The 16,733-nt window shown below is 37.1% G+C and overlaps 1 protein-coding gene across 1 annotated transcript in view; it reads right to left on the bottom strand.

Annotated features, from left to right (window-relative positions):
• Window positions 1-14,031, bottom strand: part of LOC128988373 (tyrosine-protein phosphatase 10D) — a 77,549-nt gene extending 63,518 nt beyond the window's left edge. The window contains exon 1 of the mRNA XM_054409615.1: window positions 13,621-14,031. Within this exon, the coding sequence (XP_054265590.1) occupies window positions 13,621-13,728 (108 nt within the window). The 5' untranslated portion in view covers window positions 13,729-14,031. The remainder of the gene's footprint in view (window positions 1-13,620) is intronic.
• Between the last annotated feature and the right edge of the window lie 2,702 nt (window positions 14,032-16,733).

Raw genomic sequence — 16,733 nt, 5'->3', positions numbered from 1 at the left:
ATGTTGAGTTTTACTGCAGCAAGTGTTTCTTTCGCTCACGTTACAGAGGCACAGAAGTTAATTGGTAGTTAATTTGTCACTGGTGTGCCAAACAACTTTGACGACATGATGGTAAATAAACAGCTGTCAAGCATACATTTGGTTCACATCACCTTATTATTTTCGACTCGGGTACGCTAGAAAATGTTATTACTTTTATATAGAGACGCAAACTACGTATTTTAACCAGGATATGAATTAGCTACAAGTTTGTATTGAGCAATAGAATTTTTGGCCAGTGTCTCAGCCAGTGAGCCAGTGGCGTTTTTTATTATTGAATCCCCTACGCTTTAACAAGAGAATGCGATGGAGTTCATTCCCAAAAATTGTTTAGTTGCCGGTAATCTAACCGTCTATCTCGCCATCATGACGCACAGCAAGTTAAGTCTCGCTGCAATTGGTCCAAGTCACTTTATTGCATCGATTGTTGATATAGTTATCGCACAACTGACGCAGGTAAAAACCATCCAAGACCACACCTTTCTGATATGGAGATTGCAACGTAGGCGGATTTCAACCTAAATATTAATTAAGATTGTTAGTGAGTAACCCGGCTCTGCCGTCCTAAAACTTAAGTTGGAGTAAGCCACGAGGTTAGCAACAAACCCCACTTTAAAAACATTTTGCAAATTAAAAAGATTTTTGCTATATAATCAAAACCACAAATGAAAAGTTTCGTATGCAATTTTTCTAACCTACAAACAGCTGATTGACTAGGATTAATCAGCATTGTGCTACGCGTGTACCTTCCAACATTCCCAACATTAATTAATAGCAGTCATTTCCTTATAGACTATCCAACTCTCCACGGATAATGATCCAGTCACAAGTCTACCCGTGGTAATGGTGAACGATTAGTAGTTCCCACCATCAATAAAGGTATGAAATCTTCCTCGTGAATTACAGAGGGAAATACGACAGCGCAATAAGACGACCGCGGCTGGCTGACTGGCTTGAGCGAGCAGTCCTTGGAACAAAGGCTTACTCTTGCACGGCAACTGGTGAATAGTGGATATTCAAAATGTATTTTATTCGCATTCAAATAGGTTTTTGGCGTCTTGACAATTGGGTTTCTTTTATTTTCATTAATATGAACTACTAGCCGAAATATAATTCAGTCTTGTTGCAAACACAACTAGTTTCGGCTCCTATGTGGAGCCATCATTAGGCTGTACAAGTACGTTTTTCTTTTTTCATACGTAGATTGTCATATTATTTAACACAAAAATAAATAAACGACACAAAAAAGAATATGCAACATTCATAGTCACTGATCAGTTAAGAAAAAGACGACGCTAACCCGGCGGATTTTGAGCCCAGACTCCAGAAACTATTTGTGTTTGCAGGTATTTGAACTTGGCTAATACTATTTGGCAATCAGGGGGGTTGACGTCTACAATAAAATTGATATGAACATTCCGCATTTAAAAAGTAATATATGTTGAACTAGCAGAGTACCCGTCCTTCGTACGGGGTTGGCATATATCTCTAGCCCTGGTTGGCATATAAGTTTAAAATGCTTATTGCAGTTATACTCAAGCTTTGCGTTTGCAATGGGGGAGGACAAAGTTTGATAAAATTCGCTTCTTTAAATTGGCGGTATACAATGGTATTACACATCTACCATAGCCATAATCTTCTACCGCTTCTACATTCTTCCTTCACTCATAATTCGGATGATAATACACACATAATTACACACATAATTTATACACACATAGGTGGCATCTCCATCTCAAATGATAATAATGATTTGTCGCGACATTGCTATACAAGGAAATAGACTCGCATAACAAAGTAGTTATCACGGGACATGATGACCCCAAACAACACAACAGTTTGGAGTAAAAAGGTTTACCTTTTTTAAAACCCTTGGTACAAGTTAGTGCAAACAAGTAGGTATATGTGCAAACAAGAGATACAGCTAAAACCCAGTACTGAATGTCTAGATCGGATAACCCGATTAGCCATAAATACTTTTATTTATACTGTTGCACACACAAAAACATAGGCGAAACGAATTCCCCACGAATAGCGGAACTGCGGTACAGACTCACAATAACACGGACATAGCGGACTCAGCAGTTGTAAGATACCAGATTCAGCACAACATCGTGTGTTGGCGTCGGCGGGAGCAACGTGCTCAAGTTGCTCAGCCCACCCAGACTCCCACCTTTATGAAATTTGTTACCTTCGTTTGCAACGTTTATGTGGGAGACCTGTGGTAAATACTCCTTTAGATAACTGACAAACAATTCGGGATAAAACACAGAAAGATGACGAAGTAGGTTTTGTGTCTATTCATGCAGCGAATATACTTGATCCTGTGAATACAGTGAATATGCTTGATATCACCGAACTTTCCACTTAAATGCTATCATGATTCACACAACCACGATGAATGTTGTATGTTATCATTTTACAAAGCAATGGACATGAGTTTAGTAATTAATTGTGGAGGCTAATACATCAAGGCCACCCGGGTAAAGTTGTTGGTACGGTACTTTGAATCAATGTAGCAATTCTGCAACACGTCACGAAAACTTTTTTTGATGAACGAATTTTTTTATCATAATGGAAAATACCCACCAAAATCTGAAATAAATCTCAGAAGGATACATCGTTGGGCTAGTTGTAGACTATAAGAATGATTATGTTATCATTTGAACGGCTCATTCTCAAAAACTTAATTATTTGTAAAAGTGAATCACGAAGCCAATATGTATATTGCTAATCTATAATTGTTGGGAAAAGAAATTGAAACTTGCAGTCTACAAAAACCAAGACGGAATTTGGCACGATCTCCCACACTTGACTAGCCGGCAACAAACATCCCCAGCTCTTGAGTCAAGTGTTTGTCTCTCACTGGATGACACAGAAACAGTATAGAGTTGGGGCCACTAATTGTTCAACATCCGTTAGTTAGTGCTGCGTGCTTGGGTACTAGTTCTACACTGTATACTATACCAAACTAACATTTCAGTAGGCCTAGAGTCTGTTTATAGTGTTCACACGTTACTGCGCTTGTACTGCATGAATCCTTACTGCATAATTGTTGCCTGCAGAATAATTTGTATACGTGACCTAAATGCCTAAATTCAATTTAGTTTTGAAATAATTTCCTTAATTTATTTGTAGGTTTCTACTTCAATACTTAAGATGAGATAACACGAGTTTTCAACATGTAACACTTAATTTGCAATTTTCATCTACCTCGTCTAACATAACATTCACAACTTCTCCTGAATTGCACGAACTTCTAAATTGATTAAGTAACTCCATTTGGACCCAACTTTAGGAAATCGGGTTCACCGGGTAAACTCACTTGAAAACCCATAAGTTCGAGACAAAAACCACACCGTCTTACGATTTTTATTTCGCACACAATTTTATTTTCGCCTAGACTAGTGTATACAACTGTCAAATACCACTACCACTTTTCTTCTGGTGGCGTATAACGTGTATCCAGCAATTGCGATTGATAACAGTTACATAAGTTCGACAGTTTGTTCAATCCCGGGGCGAAATATAATTACTAGAACCAGGACATGAGGACACTTCCTCTCCCATCACTCCCCCTCTTTCACACGCACACAGCTGTGCCGCGCCCGCATACACACCACCAACACACGTGTAAGTACACGGTCACGCATTCCCATACGTGTGTGGCTTGTAAAGTTGGAACACAAAGCCTTAGAGTACATAAAAAGTAAATATTCACGACCCATAAGTTGCAATACCACAAAGTGAAAGTCGGTTTTGGACTTTTTGGTAACACAAGTAGCAATGGGCATCAAGCAATCTATTACGAATACAATACCGTCTGAAAATTAATTTCAATACCCGTACGTATTTACGGATTGACTATGGGTAATGGACTGTATAATAATTTGTACTAGAAGTCGTCCAGTGGTCGAAAACTCATGTACAGACTTCCCTAGTTTCACTCCAGTAATAAAAAATGTTACTGAAATTTCTTTCATTTGTTTTGATTTATTGTTTATACTTCGTTGTTATTTCGTCGCCATTATGGCAACCCATAAATCCCATGTTAATTAAACAAAATTAAAATCCATTTTTGTGCTTATTTTTAGCCTATTTTAATTTATAAAGGGATTCTGCACATCTACAGGAAAATATATTTCTAACAATATGCGTAGATTTTCCCTGCGATGTACACGAGCTGAGAAAAAAGGTGTTAATTGAATTTTTTTTATAATAAAAATAAAATGTTATCCACAAGAGAAAAGATCGGGCTCAGGTACATACTGTAAGTTCGAAATTCCGTGTTGCCATTTACAGAAAGTTGAGTTTCAGTTATTCAAGCTAAAATAATGTAACTCAAGAAAGCTCGACCACATGTATGGCTATGGGTGTTGCTGTCAGTGTCAGTATATTTTGTGTAGAAATTCTATATGCACGGTTTGTAAAGGGTATTGCACCGTAAGCTCCATTAAATTTACTATCAGAATACAATACAAAATGCCCAATGTAAGTGACAAAAACAAAACTCTGTCATCAGGTAAGAGGCTGTTCAGTTTGCAGTGTTTCATGTTATCGTTCCTCACGTCGTTAGTTTAGGGAAAGATACGATACACAAACATAGAGTGTTTACTTCCCTTGATTGTTTTCCTGTCTGGTGTTTTTAGGACTTTATTGCGTTTACCTCTATAGGCCTATATTTGTCTACAGCGATGTACACCACTCTTTACGTCAATGCTAACACGAACCAATCTCAATCGAGTAGCTTCTACAAAGTAGAATGTATCAAAACTTGATTCTCGGGAGAATTGGTCATTGAATTAGCGAAGATTATCCGACGTTTCGTACGCATTGCAGCATCCATCTTCAGGTAAAGCTCAAATTCGACTGAATTTACCAGTGTATCGAATTGCATTTGCAACAAAAGGTCGCCGGTTCCCTGGGAAAGTCAGTACCGTTTATGGTTCGAAACTGTACCCAACTGTCCTCGATTATTGGGCTTTAAATAAATAATCTGATGAAACAGCTGATCGTCACTAACAAAGCTACACTACAGGCATATCACTTCATTATACACTCATCCTTCACTATTTGGGTTAAAATACACAGCTAATTGTTCTCATCTCAAATAGTACAAGGTAAAGTTTCGTAGATGCATCATTTGACTTTGTAGCATAGACAAAAATAATTAATCATAGACCGACAGCCGTACTGCGGTTAGCACACGTTCTGGCGTCCACCGCTTGGAGTGCCGTGTAGTTACATAGCGCCGTAACTACCCGGTACTCCCAGCGGTGGACGCCAGAACCTATGCTAACCACAGCACAACTGTCGGTCTATATTTAATTATTTTTATCTATGCTAGTAGTTGAAAAGTAACGTTTTCATAGTATTTGCCCAGTTCAATCTGAGAGTAATGAAGAGGAGTTTGGCCCGATCCTGGACCTGTAGAGGACATGTGCTAATGCAATGACGTCATCGACCTCGCACGTCATCTCGTGAAAAACTATACAGACTGTGAGAATACACAAACAGCTGATCGTATGTTGAGGGGAGAGGGTTGTATCATATCAGATGGAGCCATGTCTTCATCTTTATTATTGCCTCGCCAATTTTATCTTATGATCCTGAATAAAGGACGTTTTTTTGGATAAAATGTTGTCTCCTTCAAAACTAACTAAATCCATCAGCGACACTCACAATCACAGACACTGCAGTTAACTCCACAGAGTATTTTTTATTTACTTTTCGTAGCGGTTTGAGTTCGACTCCAGCTGAAGGGAGGTAGGAAGTAGATAAAAAAGTAAAAAACTTCCATTGCAATTGAATTGCTAAGTCTAAGTTTAACTTTCATATCAATTAAATACACATTAAATTTTTGTAAATTCTTTTTTCGTCGGTTGCGGGTTATGTAGGTACGTATTTTCCTAGTATTCATGGTAGGTACTACACAATAAAATAACAACAAATTCCAAAACAATACATTGTAGCTAAAAACAAACACAATAAAGTCTGACTCATAACATACGCATATAAGTGTTGCATAATCAACAAATAATTAAGTTAGTCAGCTGATTATGATATCATAAGCATACGGCACGTACGATACCGGAAGTCGAGTTCGCAGTTTCCTATTTCCTATCACAAGCTGCTAATTGTTGCGTTTGGTCTTGTGATAACAATGTCATTGATAACGTCTTCAGTTTCCTGATTGTCTGTGACCTACATTGTGTGCGGGCAACTGCGGTGCAATTTATTTTACATTATTACAAATACTATTTTGGTTGGATACGCTGCTAGTTGGGTATGGGTAAAGCTACCAAACTCTTCTTAAATACGAATTTCAAATTCACATAGCTACACTCTAGTTCAAAAATAATTGTTTTTCCACTGAGCGCAGTTAAAAGCGTCGAAAAGATTTGCTGTAACTCTTTATGTTATGATTGGTGGTAATATTAGTAAACAAAAGTGGCTATAATTACGAATAATACGCATCTGGCTGTTGCTGTAAATCTGTTAATTTCCTAAATATTTTATGGATAGGCAATAAAAATACGGTCTGAGAGAATTTGACACACCAGTACTCATAAAATAGGGTCAGTTCCCAATTAAAGGGGGGGGGGGCAAGTAAAGCGTTTATGATTATAGATTTTAAGACTCTTTATCCGTCTCCGTTACATAGTAAAGCTAATTCCAAACGCAAAAGACGTGCATTACTAAATTACGTAAACAATAGTTTGATGAAGTTAAGACACCTAATCAGTTTTCAAACAATTACCGCATACCCACTAGCGCGGACGCCATCATAACACTACATACGCTAATTAGTACCATTATATCACTATTCATAGTAATATTAGTAAACTTAGTAAGTAGAGTCCCGACAGTACGATCATTGGTTATCCGAACTTGCAACAGTCGAATTAGGCCTATCGAAAATTTCAGGCAACAATTGTGTTAATACCAATTCCTGAATGAAATTGCTAATAAATACAAATCGAGTACCGGTACTAGACCCAAAAATAAGTCATGTACATACTTCTCTATTTTCAACCCATGCTATACAGCTAGTTTGTTTTAATTTTCTGTTTATATTTCGCTGTTATTTCGTCAACAGCATAGCAACCCATGACGCATGTTATATTTTTTTAATTTAAATTAATTTTTGTGCTTTTCTAGTTTGTTTTAATTTATAAAGATACTCTGCACATCTATAGGCAAACTTATTTTTTACAGTATGCGTAGATTTTCCCTGCGATGCACACGAGCTAAGAATAATGTTTTAAAAAAACATGCTTGCATTAATATATAGATTTCAAAATCGCAACTCACCAAAATATGTTACGTTATGGACGAACGATAAAAATGTTGATTTGAAAATGCACTCGAAGCATCAGCGTTATCAGTGTACTTGTAAGATAATTGGTGCGCTGAGTAGAGTAATAAAACTGCTATCATAGAGTGGCAGTAAAACTTAGATTACCCATTGTAGATTCAAACTGTATCCACTGTTAGATCGTGAGACTATATCACGATAAGAGCTAATTGTAGAGCGAGATCCAAGGACGAACCGGACGTTTAGTAAACGTAAACGGTTTTATGCGGGTATGTGATACCTGCTGCAGCAAACCTGCTGATTGGGGTTTTGGATTGAGTTTGTGAACAAGATAGAATATATGCAACAAATTCAACAGTACGACAGATAGTGAACATATAAACAAATACCCCCGCCGCAGCAAACCTGCCGACTAAGCGAATTTCCATTTGTCCGAATTGATTTTCAGTTAAATATATTTTAATAACATTAGGTTTAACGAGTACCTAGGTTTGCTGCTACAAGGAAACTAATAAAGTGTGTTTTTGAGTAAAATATTGATAGCTTAGTAGAAAATAAATAAATTTGCCAAGTTTGATCAAAATATATTCATAAACAAGCAAACTACAACATTTGACAATATTCTCCATAAGAATAACATGGGAATTTTAAATTTACAATTTTTTTAATTTTCTCTGTTACTAATAATCGAACAAAAATACTTTCATATACTAAATTATTTGCTTTTTTAAGCTCTTTAGAAAGGTCTAAGGAGAAATTGGGAAATTTTGTGTTTTGAGGGTCAAAAGTGAGAAAAACCAATTTTTACCCCATAAAACCCCCCGTAAAGCCCCGTTCCCATGGTCCGATCATGCTGGTTCGCGAACTCATTCAAGTTTATCCCGCTTTACACCTTTAAACCAAATTTCATCAAAATCGGACAAAAATTACTCAAGTTATCGCGTTCACGGACGTATATATATCAGGGTGTCTACCAGATTTCTCAAATGGAATTCCCGACTTTTTCCCGACTTTTCATTACCATTTTTATATAAATCCCGACCAAAAACTCGGTCCATTCTCCATGTTACTACACCTTTTTCCGTCTCGCGGTCACGGTGCCTTCGTCAACATATGTTGTCACTTACGACCCAGCAAAATCACTGACAATCGAAACGTATCACATGCCAAGAAAATCCCGTATTAAATGTAGGGGTGTGTGAAGCAGCAAAACATTTCAACTCAAAGCAACGATTCGATTAAAAAAAATGTTGATGTAACTCGATTCGAAGCAACATGGAATTTTTCTATTCATACTTCTCAGTGGAGTGAAATATCTGTTTTCAATCATACATTAGAAGAACCAGTATTTCTGGAAATATCAGTGAGCTTCTTGCCTATTTCATAATTTTTACTTGCAGCATCATGTTGTTAAGTATGTTACCTATTTTATTTTATTCATTTTATAAATAAAGATATGTTTGGGTGTAAACAAATAAAAACCTTTGTAAGATTTAAATACTGAATCTTTCAATTGGTTTACAATGATAAAATAAGAGGATAGAATCAGAACTACAAGGTATACATAACTTCTTGTATGGCGAAGCAATGTCTCAGTGTATGCCATGTACTTGGATGGTAATAACTTTTATGGCTAAGCAATGTCTCAGTGTATGCCATGTACTTGGATGGTAATAACTTGTATGGCTAAGCAATGTCTCAGTGTATGCCATGTACTTGGATGGCAATAACCTGTATGGCTAAGCAATGTCTCAGTGTATGCCATGTACTTGGATGGCAATAACCTGTATGGCTAAGCAATGTCTCAGTGTATGCCATGTACTTGGATGGCAATAACCTGTATGGCTAAGCAATGTCTCAGTGTATGCCATGTACTTGGATGGTAATAACTTGTATGGCTAAGCAATGTCTCAGTGTATGCCATGTACTTGGATGGTAATAACTTGTATGGCTAAGCAATGTCTCAGTGTATGCCATGTACTTGGATGGTAATAACTTGTATGGCTAAGCAATGTCTCAGTGTATGCCATGTACTTGGATGGCAATAACCTGTATGGCTAAGGAATGTCTCAGTGTATGCCATGTACTTGGATGGCAATAACCTGTATGGCTAAGCAATGTCTCAGTGTATGCCATGTACTTGGATGGCAATAACCTGTATGGCTAAGCAATGTCCCAGTGTATGCCATGTACTTGGATGGCAATAACCTGTATGGCTAAGCAATGTCTCAGTGTATGCCATGTACTTGGATGGTAATAACTTGTATGGCTAAGCAATGTCTCAGTGTATGCCATGTACTTGGATGGTAATAACTTGTATGGCTAAGCAATGTCTCAGTGTATGCCATGTACTTGGATGGCAATAACCTGTATGGCTAAGCAATGTCTCAGTGTATGCCATGTACTTGGATGGCAATAACCTGTATGGCTAAGCAATGTCTCAGTGTATGCCATGTACTTGGATGGCAATAACCTGTATGGCTAAGCAATGTCTCATCTCAATGAATAGCTTATATAATTAATGTAAATCATTTGAATAATGTCAATAAGTTATATGGATACTGATAGTCAAAGTAACATTATCAATGTAACAGTCAACTACGTATATGGATACTGATTCAATGACGTATAGACACTGATTCAAAAAGCTATTTGGATAATGATTCAATAACGTATATGGATACTGATTCAATACCGTATATAGATACTGATTCCATAACGTATGGATGCTGATTCAAAAACGTATATTATGGACACTGAATGCCCATGATTCAAATCGTTATTTTGATCATCACTGAATCGAATTGGAATTCCGGTGCATTTTCGTTTCATCCCCCACCCCTCAAATGTAATCCCGTCCCAATGATCAGGAATATAAGATCCAGAACATTTTTTTAAAGTTTTGGGACCCGTTCATCCCTAATTTTGAAAGGTTAGATTATTCCCGACTTTCGGCCGAAAATCATGACTTTTTCACGACTTTTCCCGACCTTTCAAAATCCCCGACTTTTTCCCGAATTTCCCGGAATTCCCGACTGGTAGACACCCTGTATATATATAAGTCTATATATATATATATATATATATATACATATATAAAAATTTGAACGAATAGTGTTTTTGGCCTCTGGGGACATCAAAATGAAAAAGTAAATCGGTCCCGGGTCTAGGTCTTACCGTGCCACCTACGGTAATAGCTACTTCCCTATAGGGAAATTCGCTAAAACGAAGGATAATATCAACATTTGCTTTTGTTCAGCATAACGTATACCTAAACATCCATGTATAATACTCCCCGGGAGTATACATCATGCACCTAACATCCCATACATCATGTATACATCATGGATAGATGGGGGATCGGTATCTAGGTTTGCTGCAGGAGGACAACACGGTGTTAACATTCGTAAAATGTCACCTTCAAATAACGAAACTAGCCTACGGAACCATAGGCATAGGATATCTAAAATAATTTTTTTTATTGGTATAGCGTTATAGCCTATTATAAACCAAGCAAAAATTTAATAGACACGTTTCAGAGTGCTTTGGGAAAACAACAAAATGGTTTTAGCCATTTAGATCGTCTCTAAGGAAGACGATATTGGTTCATTGATTTAGAACACTAGAAGGTATTACTTTATTTAAAAAGTAACTAATAAATAAACTAAATAATAACCTATCGCAACCCTGAGATAAACTAATTTTGAGCTGAGGCTTGAATAGTAAATTTAAACAGTACACACGGGCGGAAACTACGCAAATATTAAAATAGGATGCTAGTATACAAAGGTAAACTTACCTACTATAATTTACCAAGTGCCTTTCAATTTTTTAAAATACCGGTACCAAATCAAGTTTTGGGAAATTAACCGATTGTCACATTCATTGCAATGCACCCACTTACGCCAACGCAATTACATTACTTGCATATATGCTAATTAGCTTAGTATGATTAAAAATGCTGTGTAAATAGGTTAAAAAAGGCAGTTTTGACTTATTATTTATATTTTTAGTTTATTCCCACAATGTTGGAGACAATATATTCTTCAAGTCCAGGAACGTTTTTTAGCACTATGCATAGCCCCAAAAATAACGTTTAATTGTTGAACAAAACAAACAATTAGCATGAGTTAACAGGATTAAATTACTATACATCACAAGCCTACTTTTAATTTGTTAGTTTAGGCATATAGCATTACGATAAGGTTGGAAACCTATGTAATTATTTTAAAAGGCAGTGGGTCAGAATTAATTTGGTTGCATATTTCATGTAAGTTAGGTGATTGTTTGCTAACCAGTTGTGTGGGTGTGAGAGGGAAGGGGGCAAGGACGGCTATAGCTTGGATCAGATCAGCTTGGATCTCATTCGACCTTACTAGCCTCCTCACGGATCGCTAAGTGTTCCACTTGAGGTATTTAAATCCCAAAAAAGGGATATTTTGAGGGCTCGCGGGATAATTTGTTAACCTGCACCGCACCTACTTTTAAATTAATCCCGAAATTGAAAAAATAACTCAAAATCCTAGGCGCCACTGATTAAATTTGTCATTAGGCATAGGTACATATACCTACTGGTTTTTATTGAGATTATTTCTCGACTACTCCCATTCTTAAAAATATACTACTGAGTAAATGTAAATGTCCACCTATCAAACAAAGTCACAAGTCACGAGTCACCACAAGTCAAACACATAGAGCGACATGATTAAATAATGGGGCCAAAAACACAATGAGCAATGTGACTTGGAATGGCTTAGTTCGGAACAAATCAGTTTGATTGACGACAACGGTTTTAGATTAATAGTGAACTATTAATAAGCAAAGTATATCGACACCACTAATGGAAATTTCAGATCTACCTTCAACACCTGTGAAGTAAAATTAGTTGAAGCTACTGAAAAAAATAGTAGGTAGCCTACAAAACATAATCAAAGATACCGGCAAGTTTAAACATTCACTTTTTTTCTTTGTCTTAGAAATGGGAATAGATGATATTCTCCAAATTGAACTGTTTCTCAGACACCTCTACATTCACGTCACTTGAAATATCTAATATTAGTTTTTTAAATAGCAATTTTCACAGTATTTATAACAAGCAATATACTTTACGAAAAGCCATTACCGTATTACAACTGGTCGCAGTCTCTAAGTTATGTTTCAAATCACATCACACTATTATGTGTAAGTAGGCCTACCGGTACCGGTATATAGCATATAGTGCGAGTTTAGCCTACCCATTTTAGCCTGTAAAAAATTTGTTCACGAGTCTGATCAAGGACAAAATAAGCTTAAAAAGGAGGTTTAAGAGCAAAGAAACTTTATAAGATTGATTTTCTGATTTCCAATAGGCCTATGTTTGGACAATGACGGTTTGTAATATTTTCTGCCTCGGTTCAGGTGGGATAATCTCCTAGATGGACTCTTTAAGTTAACTGTGCCGTAAGTAGTCAGGTAACTTAAGTTAATTATTGATTCAGCCATTAACTTACTGATATAGAGTCATCCAAACCACTACCTATCTAACTTAAGTTATTTTCTTTTAGAAAAAAGTCCATCATAAAAAACAGCGCAAAATTAATGACAAAGTAAAAACCCGCTAAACTGTACAATAGGCTATGTACTAACTTAAGTAACAGTACAGTAAAATAACTTAGGTACGGTGCCTATAAGATTATATGTTACTCGTACATTAAGATCTCGCGGTCTGTACCATTAACAAAGATGTTAGGGGTAACTTGGGCAGAGAGACATCCAAATTAAAAGGTGTGAGACGATCTTGGTGTAACTTAGTAGGTCTATGCAGTGCACTACAAATATACCTACTAAGTTACCAGTAGGGTATGGTTAAATCTGTTCTAGCCTAGGCCTACATAAGTTAAGTTAGTTAGTTGTAGGCACAGTGGAGGTGTTAACAGCACACTTCTGACAGCAGCCTCCCCAAATAAACAACAAAAACTGCTGAGCCCAAGGTAACCTCAAGTACTGTAACTTAACCAACAAAGGAGGGTGGTAACATAGGCCTAAATTGAGACTCATGGAAAGGTAAACTAATAAGCCTAACCCAAACAACATTAAGTTAGACGGTAGGCTAAGAAAGATATACCTAGTTTCCCTTATAAACAATGTTCCATCTTCCACGTTAGATTGAATTAACGATTACAGAGTGACTCCTTCAGTTTAGAAAGAGAAATCGCTTGTCTATTATTAGTGGTTATGTGACAGCATGGCAACGGAAAGCAGGAGATAAAAATTTAAATACTTACATGTAAACAAAATAGTGAAAGAATTAGAGATCCAAAACATAGTCTGATGTAGAAGGGCGGTATATTGGCTAGCATAGAATAAGGCGACTTCATCACGATTTCAAACATCAGTTTGTATGGCCCACTTTAACTTCCAGCAAATGTCAGCTGTAGCATACTTTCTTCTTTGTCATCGTCTAATACCAATGTTTAATGGACGAATATTAACAGGTCAGAGAACAACTTTGAAAACATTAAACCAAACGAATAAACTTTAACACGGAACAAACAAACCTCAACGAAACAAAACACCAACACACGCACTCACTTCACATACACACAGCAGACCCAACTTCTCGTCTTGCTTGCTTGACAGTTTGTTTTTGCGTTATCTTTCAGTTCAGTTCGGATAATCTTACACTCGGGTCCAGTCCAGTCCAGTCCTACTACTAGAGTACTAAAAAAGAGTTCGCATCTTGCTCGCTAGAGGCGTTTCAGTCAGGTCAGGTTAGCCAACCTGAACAGGGTTGCCACGTCCGGGGATTTATCCCGTTCCATGGGATTTTCTAAGATCAAAGGGATATTCTAGGGATAAAACATTTTCTGGGAATTTATTGTGTTTTTAAAAAGAGGGATAATTAGAATGTGTTAAACAAATAAAAATACTTGTTGATTAATAATGGTTTTTTAATGATAATTAATCGGAAATGTGCTAACTAGGGGGGTAATTTATTGTATGATTACTAACTTAATTTTAATTTAATTTAATTTCATATTATTTATTTCAATGGCAAAATTGCCAATTTATACATGGACAATTCAAATAACATGATACTGTGCAACAAGTTTAACAAGCAAAGACAAAGAACAATAATTTAACAATCAAGAAAGGAAACATAACAGATCAGTCAACGAGAAATATCAATAACAACAATATAACAATTACAATGCAAAAAATTTAACAAGAACAAAAATAGAACAAAAAGTACAATAGAATTAATTTACAATGTGATAACAAACACTAACCAGATCTAAGCAAACAGTAAACAGTGAGTTTTTCCATTCTAGGCAGAAACAAAAAGTAGTAATAATATAGGACAAGTATAAACATGGGAGAGAAATTGCAAGTTTTGACTAGAAATACTTAAGCTACAAGGAAACAGATATTGCACTAACAAACAATGCCTTATAATTTATTATCAATTTACAAAGAAAATCATTACATCCAGAAAAGAAAACAGAAAAATTAGAGAAAGACATAATTGAACATCAACCCGAACCCAGGGCGATGGTACCTATCACACATCACTGAGGGCCACCGATCACTGAACACCATCACTAACTTGCGCCTTGAGCAGATTTCTTTTAAAGATGGATGAGCTGCAGCACAAGATGTCGAGATTTCCAGGTATAGGTTCCTGTGCCTTTGAAGTCTCACAAATGGACTGTTCCTACCGTAATTTGAGGAGGCTGCTACCCTGGTGAAGAGGTCAGTGGAGGGAGCGAGTACCAGTGGGAACCCTGAAGTTGAGCTTCTGGAGTAGTTCTGGGCAATCAAGTTCAGAGGTGACCAGACGCTGGAGGAATAGTACGTCGTGGGTGAAGCTTTGGGATTCCAGTGAAGGCAGCTTCAGGAGGAATTGAAGATCATTAATAGGAGCCTCAAGGAACCTGTATCCCAGGCGAGTACCCACGAGGCGCACAAATCTTCTTTGCACCCTCTCCAGCTCGTCCTTCAGATATTGTTGGTGAGGGGGCCAGATAATGTCACAATATTCCAGGTGGGGGTCTCACTAGGGAATGAAATAGCAGCTTTAGCGAGTAGATGCTATTGAAGGTTGATGAGATTCGGTGAATTAGGACGAGGTTGCGCAAGGCTTTGTTGCAGACAGAGTGGACATGGCGATCCCAGCTGAGGGAGGAATTGTTTATTAGTTTTAAGTTTCAGTTCCTCGTTGTCTAGATCCATGACCACTAAAATTATAGATAAAAGGAGTAGTTGAAACTGGAGCAAACTGGGTACAAATTTCTTTAGAGCTTGCAAATCTGGTTTTCATATCTATCAGCCATGATGAAATCCAAAACAAGAAAAACACTATAGAATAGATAGACTTGAATTCCTGTGAAGCTTGTTGTTGAAGTTGCCCTGTGACCAGAGTTGAAGTTGCACCATCCCCACCCATGTGGGGGCCATGGTACACCCTGTCAGTGTAGTCTTGCCTTCTAGGACCGGAATTGTAGCCCCTTGGAATTGTACTTCTCTCCCATTTTACTCAAAACGCTTTATCCACTGAAATTGAAATGGACTTTAGCAATTAATTCCTATACAGTACATGATATTTTTCAAACTGAAATAAATTAAACCCATTATAGGCCTATGTCATCTATCGTATCTGATAGTGTGTTACGATATCGTCCATCATATCGTTAGAAAATTTGTCGATTGGGGAGGTTTTCATGTGCAAAGTTTTATAAACAGGAATTCTATTGTATCATGTAGGCCTACTTACGACCTTTCGAAATTGACTTAGGGCCTTTGCCTACGAATTTTCAAAGTTTTAAGGTGCGTATGAGGGAAATTTTGTGAAAAAGGTTTATTAAATAACACTGATACAGTATTATTAAAACAAACTCAAACTAATCAATAATGTAATCAGGTTGTTCAAGGTTAAAAAGAAGTATCCATATCGTCTGAGGTGAAGAAGAGTAGTGCAGCAGAATTTTTGGACAGGCCTTTTTGAACCATGAAGAAATCAACTACCCAGTGATGACAATGCCAACCTCAACCTCCATTAAGCCGCTATCCTGACTGAATTCCATATTGTCATCTTAACTGACATTGCTGCTACACTTAATTGTCTGAGATCCTGAAAGAAGCATGTCTTCATCCATATTGTCATCTTAGATCTTAACTGACATTGCTGCTACACATCATTGTCTGAGATCCTGAAAGAAGCATGTCTTCATCCATATTGTCATCTTAGATCTTAACTGACATTGCTGCTACACCTCATTGTCTGAGATCCTGCAAGGGGCATGTCTTCATCCATATTGTCATCTTAACTGACATTGCTGCTACACCTCATTGTCTGAGATCCTGCGAGGTCCCGAGGGGCATGTCTTCATCCATATTG

Source organism: Macrosteles quadrilineatus, unplaced genomic scaffold (genome assembly GCF_028750875.1).
Source record: "Macrosteles quadrilineatus isolate MER2022 unplaced genomic scaffold, UCM_ALF_1.0 Scaffold_3__2_contigs__length_128488019, whole genome shotgun sequence".
In the NCBI taxonomy this organism is placed as follows: Eukaryota; Metazoa; Arthropoda; class Insecta; order Hemiptera; family Cicadellidae; genus Macrosteles; species Macrosteles quadrilineatus.
Note: the sequence above shows the minus strand (reverse complement) of the source record. Positions and strands in the feature narration are given on the sequence as shown.